This window comes from Oryctolagus cuniculus, chromosome 4, assembly GCF_964237555.1.
Source record: "Oryctolagus cuniculus chromosome 4, mOryCun1.1, whole genome shotgun sequence".
In the NCBI taxonomy this organism is placed as follows: Eukaryota; Metazoa; Chordata; class Mammalia; order Lagomorpha; family Leporidae; genus Oryctolagus; species Oryctolagus cuniculus.
Genome location: NC_091435.1, coordinates 93,826,223 through 93,839,748, shown reverse-complemented (window position 1 = coordinate 93,839,748; position 13,526 = coordinate 93,826,223). Strand labels below are relative to the sequence as shown.

General features: G+C 54.3%; 2 protein-coding genes across 2 annotated transcripts; one reads left to right on the top strand and one right to left on the bottom strand.

Moving 5' to 3' along the window:
• Window positions 1-42: 42 nt before the first annotated feature.
• On the top strand, window positions 43-2,420 carry CAMK2N2 (calcium/calmodulin dependent protein kinase II inhibitor 2). Its single transcript, XM_017346966.3, has 2 exons — window positions 43-481; window positions 1,374-2,420. Exons 1-2 carry the CDS (start codon window positions 313-315, stop codon window positions 1,442-1,444), a joined length of 240 nt encoding a protein of 79 aa, XP_017202455.2. The 5' UTR covers window positions 43-312; the 3' UTR covers window positions 1,445-2,420.
• A 456-nt stretch (window positions 2,421-2,876) lies between these two features.
• EEF1AKMT4 (EEF1A lysine methyltransferase 4) lies at window positions 2,877-13,515 on the bottom strand. Its single transcript, XM_008266603.4, has 3 exons — window positions 13,198-13,515; window positions 3,840-4,123; window positions 2,877-3,335 (listed from the first exon to the last, which is right to left on the bottom strand). Exons 1-3 carry the CDS (start codon window positions 13,391-13,393, stop codon window positions 3,048-3,050), a joined length of 768 nt encoding a protein of 255 aa, XP_008264825.1. The 5' UTR covers window positions 13,394-13,515; the 3' UTR covers window positions 2,877-3,047.
• Window positions 13,516-13,526: the final 11 nt, after the last annotated feature.

Genomic DNA, 13,526 nt, shown 5'->3' with positions numbered 1-13,526 from the left:
CGCCCCGCCCGCCGTGCTCTGCCGCAGTCGGGCGCTCATCGTCATTCCGCTCTCGCCGCCGCCGCCACCGCCCCCGCCCCCCGCGCACCGCCCCCGCCCCCGCCCGGTCCCCGCCACCGCCGCCGCCTGCCCAGCGGCCCGGGAGGCGGAGGCGCGGGGGAGGAGGCCCCGCTTGGCTCCGCAGCCCCGGATGCTGCATGACTTCATCCTTCCGCCGGCTCCCCTGCTGAGCTAGGGCCGGTCCGGCAGCCAGCCCGCCGCCCGCGCCCCGCCGCAGTCCCGCGCCCGCCCCGCGCCCACCCCGCGCCCGCCATGTCCGAGATCCTGCCCTACAGCGAAGACAAGATGGGCCGCTTCGGCGCAGACCCCGAGGGCTCCGATCTCTCCTTCAGCTGCCGCCTACAGGACACCAACTCCTTCTTCGCGGGCAACCAGGCCAAGCGACCCCCCAAGCTGGGCCAGATCGGCCGAGCCAAGCGAGGTACGCGGCCCGGGCCCGGAGTCGCCGCCTGACCCAGAAACCCTCTGCCGGGCGCCCCCCAACTCCTGTTCCCCGCCAAGCGCCCGCAGCTCTTGCCGCAGACCAGCGCAGCCAGTCGCTCTCCGGCCCGGGCTGGAGGGGGTGTCCCCGCTGCAGTGTTGTGTCCCTCTCTTCCCCTCTCCCGGGAACACAGTGCCCCGGATTCGATGCTCGCCACCTCTGGAAGCAGAGAGCCCTGGTGCCCGGGCGAGGGGGAGGGGCCGGTCGGGGCATTTGGGGCTGCTTGGAAGTGGGAAGGCGGGGTGGGCCGAGCCTTTGAGATCAAAGCTGAGTTGGTGGATGCTATGGAAGAACCTTTGGGCCGAGTGGGGCGTCGGGCTGTTAGGCTTGGGGGGGGGGGGCGGGTCGGCTGCCCTGGTTGTTTGCATGGGGAGAGGGGCTCTGTTGCCACCAGGGTCGGAAGAAGGGTTCCAGCGGCAAGAGTTCTGGTTTGGGGGAGGGCTAAACTAGCTGGGTATTCCGTTTGAGCCCCATTCGAGGAAGGGGTCCTGTTGAGTTGAGGGTTGAAGAGGGGGCTTCCGTGAGCTAGAGGTTTCTGATCATCTCTGACGAAGGAAGGCTCCAGCGGCGGGAGGTTCGCACGGGTGGGGGGGGGCGACGGAGAGCTGGAGCCTTTGGAAGAGGGGCGTTCCTCCATGGCAAGAGGGGGGGATGGTCTGCGGGAAGGAGGCTTGGCCGCGGCCGGGTCGGCAGGAGAGGGCACCGTGGCACGGGGAGCCGAGGGGAGTCGCGGGGCCATGGGCAAGCAGGCGCGCGGGGCGCGAGGACGCAGAGCCCATTCTCGCCGCCGCCCCCCGAGGCCGCGCGGCTGACGCGCTTTCTCCCTGCGCAGTGGTGATCGAGGATGACCGGATAGACGACGTGCTGAAAGGGATGGGGGAGAAGCCGCCGTCCGGAGTGTAGACGCGCCGGCTCGGGCGGCGGGCTCCGGGCCCAGTCCCGCAGCGGCCAGGAGCGCGGGCCGGCGATGCGGCTGCCGGCGCCCCCCGCCCCGGCCCAGGCGCCCGCGGGCGGGGGCTGCAGGGCCGCGCCGCCGCCGGGTCAGTGTCGCTGCCGCCGCTGCCAGACACTCCGGAGCTGTCCGCTTCAGCACCACGGCGGCGGCGGCGGCGGCGGCGGTGGCGCGGACCGGCCCGGAGCCCGCCGCCGCGCTCATGCACTTTAGAACCTCGGGCCGCAGCCCCACCCCGCACACCGGAACGGACACAGAGACCCACGGCCCCAGCTCCCGGTCTGCCCCCTCCTGCACGGCTCCCCTGCCCCGCCCCCCTCCGGCCAGTCCGGTCTGCAGACCGGGGGCTGCCGGTGTTGGACCGCGCGCGGCCGGGGATGTTTGGCTGCGTATTTGCATGAGCTTCCCACCCACCTGAGCCCAGCCCTCCGGGTCGCTCCTCACTCCAACCCCTCCCCTGTCTGGCGTGACCCCAACCTCAGCCTCTTTCTAAGGGACTTCCTCAGCACATTTGTATTTTTATATCCGACTCTTTGTTTACTGGTTCCACTCATGGTTCGTGCCCCTCCCTTTGCCCCCCAACCTAGTCTCCACCATGCTCTTCTGCGCCTGGCAGAAAGGACGGGTGTTGAGGCTGGGGTGGGAGAAGCCCCAACATGGTATCCAACCACATGGCCAGTCTGTCCAGGCTGGACCCCAGGAGGCTGTCGGGCAGACCCTTCCCACCAAGGTATCACCACCTAAGGGCCCAGATCTAATTGTACCTTGGACCCCTGCGTCCTGTCCCTGAGAACCCAGGAGACTGCTCTGCACCTTCCGATGACACCTGTGGTCCTGGAGATGTTCTCAACCCAGGGGTGTCCTTTGTAAATGTCCCTCCATCTTCACTGTACCAGGAGTGTGTGAATAAACACAGACCTCCTTGTGTGTGTGTGCGCGCGTGTGTGTGTTGCCTGCTGCTTCTGTCTGCTCTGGAGCCAGGACAGAACGGGAGGGAGGCAGCTCCGTGGGAATCTCAGGTGCATATTGCTGGCAGGGGAGGGTTGCCCAGTAAACATGGGCAGGCCAGCCTGGCCTGGGGACATCATTATGTTGTGGCTTCCTTGGGTACATGTGCAACCTAAGCTGGACAGGTCACCAGTGTAGGGTCTAGGGTTGGAGTCAGAAGCATAAAGCAATCTGGATTCCAAGTCAGCAGCCTCAGATGGATAAGTCCAGGTTGGATGGGGGTCTCTGAAGCCGGCTGGTGTGCAGAGAGGTTATGCTGGGCTTTACCTATGGGGATGAAATCTCTGGTGGTTCGGTATGCTGGGGGAGGAGGTTGGGGAACCCAGGAGAGGTTTAAGGAACCCAAGAAAGAAGCTAGAAACCTGGGATCTGGAATCCAGTTGGACCTGAGCTGTATTGGTTCATGTGAGCTTGTTCTCAGCAGCTCTGCTTTGGCCATGAGGCTGCTGGGATGTGAGCACCTTGGACCCAGCCTGAGTCAGGAATCCCAGCTCCCCGAGAAGTCCGGGCAGAAGGCAGGAAGGCTGCAGGGCTATGCTTCTGGCCTCACAGCTGAATGGCGCTGAGGAAGTCCTCATGATCTGAGTCCTGAAGGAAGCAGGGTGAGGCAGGGGGTCTGGGAGGTGACAGAATCTGGGCCCCCAGTGCCAGCTGGGCCACGCTGAGCTCCCCGCCTTTGTGCATGAGATAGAGATGGAAGTGGAAACCGCTGCCGTAGGTTGCATGCCTCAGGGACCAGCCATAACGGGCTTGGGCGTAGTGTTTGGTCCGAAAGTGGGGTGCAGCAGAGGTCATGGAGATGAACCGGCCCCCAGGGACCAGAACCCGGCTCACCTGCAAGGCAGACAGAGAAGCCACCAGTGAGGAGTCATCTCCTGACTCTCAAAGGTCAGTACTTCCCCAGGTGCCCTCCCAGTCAGACCTCAGGCACTCTACATCTGGTAGCTCAGACTTCCCACGGCTAAGAGGAAGCCACTGCCTCTGCTCCTGCCACAACAGGAGTAAAGTTAAATCCTAGAAAGGTAGGAGCATGGCAGTGATGTTAGTTGCAGAGGACACTGCTTTCCTACCAGCTGCTCACCTCCCAGTCTGTGTCTCCTGTTTGAAACCTGTGCCACCTCATCCCTCTGCAACCCAGTAGCCAAACATCAGCCTTTGTGAGGCTGGCCACTTCAGCTCCCTCTAATGTCAACCCAACTTAACCTTTCTTTTTCCAAAGGGTGACCCATCACTTAATCTAAACTGTATCTTCTGGCTTCTAAGTTCTTCCAACCCCCTGAAGCGTCAGCCCCTCATCCCCACCCGACCATCTACCCTCCTCTCTTGTTGCTCCCTCACCTCACTCAGCACCTGGTCCACGGTTTGGACACCTTCAGAGGATATGGTCCAGGGATCCCGTTCTCCAGCCAGCAGGGCATCCAGCGTGCCCTTCTCAAGCACCACGTCAAAGGAGGCACTGGGGAAGCGCAGCGCCCGCACATCCATGGTCTCCCAGCGCAGTTTGGGCACGTGGGCATAGCGAGCTTGCATGGCAGCCACCACAACTGATGAGTAGTCCACGCTGGTCACATCAGGGAAGCCTCCAAGGAACAGTTCGTAGCTCAGGGCACTGTTCCCGCAACCTAGGGTGGGAAGGGATGGGTGGCAAAAGAGCCAGGTTGCCTTTGGTTCTCACCTCCCTCTGATTATCCATCTATTCTTGACCCCATTTTTTCTCACTCCAAAGCCCCCAGTACTGAGGAAGAGGGAGCAGAGTGCAGGCTTGTGCATCAGCCTTGCAAACACACACGGTTGGGCACAAACCCTGGCTCCAACATTCCCAGCTGTGAGGACTAGGGCAAGCTGTTTACATGCTAAGAATGTGGGCTTCCTGTTCATAAAAATGAAGGAAATACCTACTCACATACAGGATGTGATTCACTACATTTAAGAAATAAAACATCAGGGTCGGCGTTATGGCAAAGCAGGTAAAGTCACCGTCTGCAATGCTGGCATCCCATATGCACACTGGTTCTAGTACTGGCTGCTCCACTTTTGATCCAGCTCCCTGTTAATGGCCTGGGAAAAGCAGCAGAAGATGACCCAAGTGTTTGGGCCCCTGCGCGCTCACTTGGGAGACCCAGTCCTGACTGTTGTAGCCAACCAGTAGGTGGAAAATCTCTGTCTCTTCCTCTCTCTGTAACTCTGCATTTCAAATAAATAAACCCTTAAAAAAGGAAGAAGGGGCCAGCACTATGATGTAGTCAGTTAAGCCATTGTCTGTAGTGCCGGCATCACCTATATGTGCTGGTTCAAGACCTGGCTGCTGTACTTCTGATCCAGCTCCTGACTAATGATCCTGAGAAAACAGCAGATGGCCCAAGTGCTTGGGCTCCTGCACCCATGTGGGGAATCCAGATGAAGCTCCTGGCTCCTGACTTTGGTCTGACCCAGCCTTGGCCATCACAGCCATTTGAGGAATGAACCAGCAGATGGAAGATCAATTTCTCTCTCTGTAACTCTACATTTCAAATAAATAAATAAACCATTAAAAAGAAAGAAAACTTCTCAGGAGTAGTTGAGGGAGCTCTGAACTTAGGATATCCCTAGTCACACGGCCATGGCAAATCATTAAACTCTTCAAGCCTCAGTTTCCTCACTCTGAGAATGGAGATAATACTGCCACTATTAGGACTATATTATTTTCTTTTTTTAAAAAGATTTATTTATTTATTTGAAAGTCAGAGTTACATAGAGAGAGGAGAGGCAGAAAGAGGAGAGGTCTTCCATCCGATGGTTCACTCTCCAATTGGCTGCAACAGACAGAGCTGTGTCGATCTGAAGCCAGGAGCCAGGAACCTCTTCTGGGTCTCCCATGCAGATGCAGGGGCCCAAGGACTTGGGCCATCTTCCACTGCCTTCCCAGGCCACAGCAGAGAGCTGGATTGGAAGTAGAGCAGCCAGGTTTCAAACTGGCACCCATTTAAGATGCCGGCACTGCAGGCCAGGGCATTAACCCACTGCGCCACAGTGCTGGCCCCATTATTTTCAAATTTTTATTTATTTATGGATTTATCTGAGATGGGGGGAGAGAGCAGGCACTCTCCTCTGCTGGTACATTCCCCAAATGTCCTGGGCCAAGCCGGGGCTGGGAGCCAGGAATATAATCCAAGTCTCCCGATTGGTCTTACTAAGTCATCACTACTGCCTTTCAAGACCTGCATTGGCAGAAAGCTGCAAACGGGAACGAGAGCCAAGCCAGGAGCCAGATCCAGGTACCTTGTTGTGGGTGTCTTAACTGCTAGGCTAAATGCCAGCTCCCTATAGTATTATTATTAAGATAATATCTAGGGGCTGGCATTGTGGCACAGTGGGTTAAGTCACCACCTACAGCACCGGCATCCCAAATGGGCACTGCTTGAGTCCTGGCTGCTTAACTTCTGATCCAGCTCCCTGATAATGTGCCTGGGAAAGCAGTAGAAGATGGCCCAAGTGCTTGGGCCCCTGCACCCATGTAGGAGAACCGGACGAAGCTCCTGGCTCCTGGCTTCAGCTTGGCCCAGCCCTGGCTGCTGCTGTTATTTGGGGGAGTGAACCAGTAGATGGAAGATCTCTCTCTCTCTGTAACTCTGCCTTTCTTTTTTTTAAAAAAAGATTTATTTTTATTTATTTGAAAGACAGAGTTACAGAGAGAGGTAGAGACAGAGAGAGAGATTTCCATCTGCTGGTTCACTCCCCAGGTGGCTGCAATGGCTGGAGTTGTGCCAATATGAAGCCAGGAGCCAGGAGCTTCTTCCGGATCTCCCACGTGGGTACAGGGGCCCAAGGACTTGGACAATCTTCTATTGCTATCCCAGATCATAACAGAGAGCTGGATTGGAAGAGGAGCCCATATGGGATGCAGGCACTTCAGGCCAGGGCTTTAACCTTCTGTGCCACAGCGCCAGCCCCTGTAACTCTGCCTTTCAAATAAATAACTAAATAAATATTAAAAACAAAGATAATATCTTACCTCTTAGAGAACTTCAGAAGATATCAACCCTGGGAAGGCTTCATGTCAGGTGATTCTCCTACTTTTTCTTTTTAAAATTTATTTTAATTTATTTTTCTTCCTTATTTACTTGAAAGGCAGAATTACAGAGAAAGTGGAAGAGACAGAGAGGTTTTCCACCCACTGGTTCACTCCCCAAATGGCTGCAACAGCCAGGGATGGGCCAGGCTGAAGCCAGGATTGAGGAACTCATCTGGGTCTCCCTTGTGAGTAGCAGGGACCCAAGCACTTGGGCCATTTCCTGCTGCTTTCCCGGGTGCATTAGCAGGGAGCTGGATTGGAAGTGGAGCAGCTGGGACTCAAACCAGCGGTTGTATGGGATGCCAGTTTCACAGGCTGCAGCTTTACCCTCTTCACCACAGCCCCATTGGCCCTGGCCCCCCACCTTGTTTTTCAAGGCAGAATTAACAGGTGAAGGTGGGGACGCACATTGGAGTTGATCCCTGTAATATTTCATGCCTGTATTGAGCACTCCATGTTGGCTCTACTGCCAAGTAAGAGTCTCTGTCCTCAAAGAGCTCAGGCTTCATGAGAAAAACCAATGTGGAATCAGGCGCTGGCCACCTGATGTGAGGAGTGTTTCCATAGGGACAGGCTGTGGAAGACAGAGGAGGGTGAGTCAACCCAAATCTTCAGGGGAGCTGATAACCAAGCAGGATCTTGAAAAAACTGACCAAATGGCAACACTGGTGGGAAGTGCCTGGAGGCAGTCTCAAAGAGGGCAGTGTCAGGTTAGACAGGGGCCGGGGGTTAGAGCTGTGGGTATGGACCTATGGCCCAATGGGCACTACTTCTTCGGAAGACACAGCGGTCTCGCCAGGCCTTCCACTGGCCAGCCTCGGCCTGAAAACACAGCTGATGACAGCTTTCAGCAGCCCCACGTGGGGGATCCCCAGCTCTTAGAATTAGGCATTTGCCTCCCTAAGAGGATCACAGGATCAGCTGTTGGGATAGCCCTAATCTAGCAGGGCTTGGCACCTGGACAGGGCACACAGAGGCAGCTGGCCAGTCCTCAGGGGCTGCTTCCTGTGTTCCTCCTCAGGCCCTGGGTTCGGGAGAATACTGTCTCACCTGGGAAAACCCAACCTGCTTCCCCTCAGTGGAGCCACAACAAGCACTGGTAGATAACAGCACATGGGTGGGGTGGAAGTGGGGTCCACTGGGCACCTGCCCCACCGACCCTTCCTCACCCCTACTTAGCCTCAAATGCCTGCAGAGCTCTGCCCACTGTGGACAAACCCAAGTTTCTCCCTTTTGTTCCCCTTGGAACAGGATCGCATCTTCCAAGAGAATTTGTTCCAAAGATGAAGGGAGATCACAACCTGATCACAGGGCCAGTCATGCTCACAAAGCACTGATTGATTCTGCTGCCTCAGTGATCTGGAGCCAGCAACCAAGATGGGGAAGGCTACAAACTGCCAAGGTGGGGGCCCAGGAAAGCAGAGCCAGAAAGGATCAATTCAAACATCCAAGAACACATCACACGGGGCCCCAGCGCTACGAAGACGCTAACCGCACACCGAGAACTTGGGAAGTAAGATGTAAACCAATCCACCTGTCTGTAACAGAGCTAGCCACCATGGGCACTGGGCAACTGAATCCTCTGGTCAGCCCTTTCTCTCTCTAGGAAATCTAAATTGGAAGTCAAATTATCAAAAGATCCCTATGGGCTGGTGCCGCGGCTCACTAGGCTAATCCTCCACCTAGCGGCGCCGGCACACCGGGTTCTAGTCCCGGTTGGGGCACCGGCTTCTGTCCCCGTTGCCCCTCTTCCAGGCCAGCTCTCTGCTATGGCCAGGGAGTGCAGTGGAGGATGGCCCAAGTGCTTGGGCCCTGCACCCCATGGGAGACCAGGATAAGTACCTGGCTCCTGCCATCGGATCAGCGCGGTGCGCTGGCCGCAGCGCGCTGGCTGCGGCGGCCATTGGAGGGTGACCCAACGGCAAAGGAAGACCTTTCTCTCTGTCTCTCTCTCTCACTGTCCACTCTGCCTGTCAAAAAAAAAAAAAAAAAATCCCTATGAAGGATGGGGTCAGGCAAGGGTAGAGAATGAAGAGTAATGGAAGCAGAGCTGTGACTGTCATCCATGTGCAATCACCTGCCACAGGGTGTTCCAGCCACAGGGACCAGGCGCAGGCAGAGTTCTCTGAACAGCCCTGGATAAATCGCTTCTCTAATTTTCAGTAGCAGTCACTGAACACCAGGTACTATGTTTTTCTAAGAATTATCTGTTTATTTTGATAGTAGGTATATATATATATCATATATGTGTGTGTGTATATATATACTATACACACATAAATATGATACTGTTATTTCCATTCCCATTTTCTAGATGGGAAAGTTGAGGGAAATGGACAAGGAACTTGCCCAAGGTAATAAGGTCACTGCTAGAGACAAAATGTGGACCCAGGCCTGTGTCGGTCCAGAGCCAGCGCTCTAAATAAAGTGTTCCACTGCCCCCAGTTTTCAAGAGGCCCAGTCAGCTATTTCAATATGACCACAGTGGGGGCCGGCGCCGTGGCTCACTTGGTTAACCCTTCGCTTGTGGCGCCGCATCCCATATGGGTGCCGGGTTCTAGTCCGGTTGCCCCTCTTCCAGTCCAGCTCTCTGCTGTGGCCCGGGAAGGGAAGGCAGTGGAGGATGGCCCAAGTGCTTGGGTCCTGCACCCACATGGGAGACCAGGAGGAGGTGCCTGGCTCCTGATCTGCGCAGTGCGCCAGCCTTAGCGGCCATTTGGGGGGTGAACCGGCAGAGCAAAGACCTTTCTCTCTCTCTCTCACTGTCTAATTCTGCCTGTCAAATAAAAAAATACATATATATGACCACAGTGATCAGGCACCACATAGCACCCTTAGGTCACCACATACTTGCTGCACAATGGCAGTGGACACGGTGCTCTGACCAGGTTCTTTTGGACTCCTTTTGCCAGTTGTTGCATGTCCCTAGGCTTTGGCATGTGTTTGCTTCTGACATGACTCTTAGGGTAAAGGTAAGTGACCACAACCTTGCTCGGCCTCCTCTTCCTCATTCCCCCAATCCCTTAGCAACTTCCCCTGGGAGCAGTTAACAAGCAGATGGCTCCAATGCGAACCTTCATCTCAGGATTTGCTTCCAGTGGGTGCAACCTGTGACCTACAGCAGGGGTTGCCAAATCCAGCTGCCATCTGTTCTCATAAATAGTTTTATTGGAAAACAACTATTCTTATTCACTTATATATTGCTTGTAGTTGCTTTTTCACTACGACAGCACAACTGAGTAGTAGTGCTAGTAGTAGTAGCAGTAAAGAGGCTGCACAGCCTACAGAATCTAAAATATTAGCCATCTGGCCATTTTCAGAGAACGCAGACCCCTAACCTAGAGTAAGGCTCTTAAAATTTGTCATGATTATACTGCAGTATCTAGTATAATCATGAGTTCACAAAGGGGAAACTGAAGTGCAAAGAGTTTAGAATTTGCTCATGGCAATGTCATTAAAAGGTCTAGGATAAAGGATAGCTAAAATATAATACTGGTCTAAGAAATTCTTTTGTCTTGGGGCTCAGTTTCTAAAACTCCAGATTTGTCATCTGGGAAAAAAAAGTGAGAGGGAGGGAGGCTGATGCCGTGGTGAAGCAAGTAAAGATGCCTCCTGTAGTGCTGGCATCCCATATGGGCGCTGGTTTGAGTCCCAGCTGCTCCACTTCGGACCCAGCTCTCTGCTATGGTCTGGGAAAGTAGTAGAAGATGGCGCAAGTCCTTGGCTTCCTGCACCCATGTGGGAGACCTGGAAGAAGCTCCTGGCTCCAAACTTCAGATGAGCACAGCTCCAGCCATTACAGCCAGCTGGGGAGTGAACCAGCAGATGAAAGACCTCTCTCTCTCTCTCTCTCTCTGCCTCTCCTTCTCTCTCTGGGTAACTCTTTCAAATAAATAAATTAATATTTAAAAAAAAAGTGAGAGAGAGGAAGAGTACCTACAACAATAATCTACACTGTAGAGAACAAATAGGATTATAACTTGTCTAAAAAGGAAGGCAATTCAAAGTTGCTATTATTGCATGGTCATTTTCATTCTTTCTTATGTTTAATATCAAGATAGCATATATATATATTATGCAATCTTAGGTATGATTTTTTAAAATGTTTAAGTAGAAATGCAAATGAATAACTGGATGACATGGAGTTCTATGTTTATGATTGCTTCTGCCAATTATAGTTCATGGGATTAGAGTTGTTGCTGGATTAGGAATGCTTAAATCTTTATCCATTGACTTCACACTAGTATTTACTATGTCAGACAATATTCTTTGGGTAGATTGCTCTTTCTTGCCAAATTGAAAATTTCATGGGGGCAAGAAACTTGTTTGCCTTGAAATTAACTCAGCATCTGGACAGAGTAAGTTTCTTAGTTCAATGAATAAATGAGGATATAAAAACAAACAAACAAAAATTTGTCTTTCACCTGTAGGGGACGTCACAAAGATTAAATCAGTTTGAGATGGCCCAGCACATTCTTGGCACCTACCAGGTCCTCAACTCATGGCCGTTGAAGTAAAAGGAATCACAGGGCCCCCAGTTGGGGGTCACATTCTTAGATTTCAGAGATCCTGCTTGGAAAGTCTTTCCTTTTAGATTTTTCAGCCCTCCTATCCAGAAAAGGATACCTCCCAGACAGGCAGATCTTGAGGGAATGTCCCTCTCTCAATAAGTAACGTAAGAATCAGATGTGGCTGGTGCTGACATTGTGGCCCCGAGGGTTAAGCCAGAGCCTGTGAGACTGGCAGCTGGTACTGAGGAGCGCTGGATTCAATTCTGGCTGCTCCACTTCCAGCCCAGCTCCCTGCCTATATGACTGGGAGGATGGCCCTAGTACTTGGGCCCCTGTCACCCACATGGGAGGCTCCCTCCTTCAGCCTGGCCCAGGCTTGGCTGTTGCAGCCATCTGGGGAGTGGACCAGTGGATAGATCACCCTCTCCTCTCTTACTCTGCCTTTCAAATATAAACATTTATATTTAAAGAACTAGCTTTGGAATTCTTTTAAGATTTATTTATTTATTTATTTGAGAGGTAGAGTTATAGACAGTGAGAGGGACAGACAGAGAAAAAGTTCTTCCTTCCATTGTTTCACTCCCCAGATGGCTGCAACAGCCCGAGCTGCACCAATCCGAAGCCAGGAGCAAGATGCTTCTTCCGGGTCTCCCATGCGGGTGCAGGGCCCAAGGACCTGGGCCACCTTCTACTGCTTTCCCAGGCCACAGCAGAGAGCTGGATCAGAAGAGGAGCAGCCGGGACTAGAACCGGTGCCCATATGAGATGTCGGCACTGCGGGCAGAGGATTAACCTACTGTGCCATGGCACCAGACCCTGGAATTTATTGAAAATAGACTCCCGAGTCCCACTTTAGACCATCCCTGGAATTAGAATCCCAGGGTGGGGTCCAGATTTCCAGATGATCTTGATGCACATCAAAGTCTGAAAAACAGATTGATCAGCTGTGCCAGCATTCCAACATAATTAGCTGCCTATACAGTCTATTTCCTTTTTCGTTAATTTTATTTATTTAAAAGGCAGAGTTACAGAAACAGAGGAGGGACAGAGAGGGAAGGATCTTCCATTCATTGGTTGTCTCCCCAAATGGCCACGACAGCCAGGGATGGGCCAAGGAGAAGCCAAGAGCCAGAAGCTTCCTCCAGGTCTCCTGTGTGGGTAGCAAGGGCCCAAGTACTTGGGCCATCCTCTGACATTAGCAGGGAACTGGATCAGAAGTGGAGCAGCCTGGATTCAAACCTGTGGTCATATGGGATGCCAGCACTGCGGGTATGGCTTAACCCCTTAACCCACTAGGCCACAGCACCAGCCTGGAGTCCAATAGGATATACTTCCTTTCTAAACCTCGCAATGCCCTGTTTCTCAAACTCAATCTGGTAGACCTATGCATTGCCTTTGTTACTTATACCTTACATACAATATATATTATATGTACATAAAAGATATCTTTCATACCTATTAAATATTGCACTTAAACATTTAACGTCTTTTACGAAGAGCAAAATAAAAACTATAATTGGAGGGCAGCCCTCACTGGAGCCTGCAGGGCTGACTGTGGGACAGAACCCCCGGGGTCCCCAGGCCTGAGGGAGCCCACCTTCGCGGCGGGAAGCGCGCCCATCGCGGCTGCCCTCTCCCCTCGGGCTGCAGAGGGCGCTGCTCTCACCCTCACCTCGGGCGGAAAAAAGTGCCGGTTCCGGCTCGCAGAGTGCAGTGACTCTAGGGGAAGACTGCTTTCCGAAGCCCGTCGGCGCACAGGGAGACGCGCGCGGCGCTCAGGGTGCACGCGCCCTACCTGACCTGTACTCGCAGCCTCGTTTTCAGAAATGACTCTAAAGCTCAGAACGAGTTCCTGCCTTGTTCTAAGTCACACAGACAAGTAGCGGTGCGACTTCAACGAGGGGCTGCCTGCCCAGGGTGCTGGCACACCCGCATGCGTGCACCCCGACAGACTGCTCTTTCCCCTGGTTCAGGGGACCCCGCGAGGGGCACTCTCTCACGCCTCCGGGGTTCTGGAGGCACTGGAACTCGGTTCCCGACTGCGGAGTCCTCCGTGAGGACTAAACAGACCAGAGCACAGTAGCCGGGGCCGGGGCCGCCAGCTCCGGAACCAGGCAGCGTCAGGACAACCCACCTAGCACGAGGATCCGGTCCTCCGGCCGCAGCTCCGGCTCTAGGAGGGCACGGAAGGAGGAGAAGTCCCCGAACCACTCGTACGGGGCGGAGTCGGCAGCGCTTCGGTAGCGCTGGTCCCAGTACTGGACCTCGCGGTACCCACAGTTCCGCTCGGGTAGCTCCAGCTGGGGCGCCGGGGCCCCGGGAGAAGCCATGCTGTCCCAGACCGGGCCACGGGGCCGGGCCTGTGCAGCCAATGCGGACCGCGGGACCGTGGGCGGCCGCAGCCTCGTGTCCCCGCCCACCGCCCGCCTTTGCTCAACACAAACACGTGGAACTTCCGCCTTC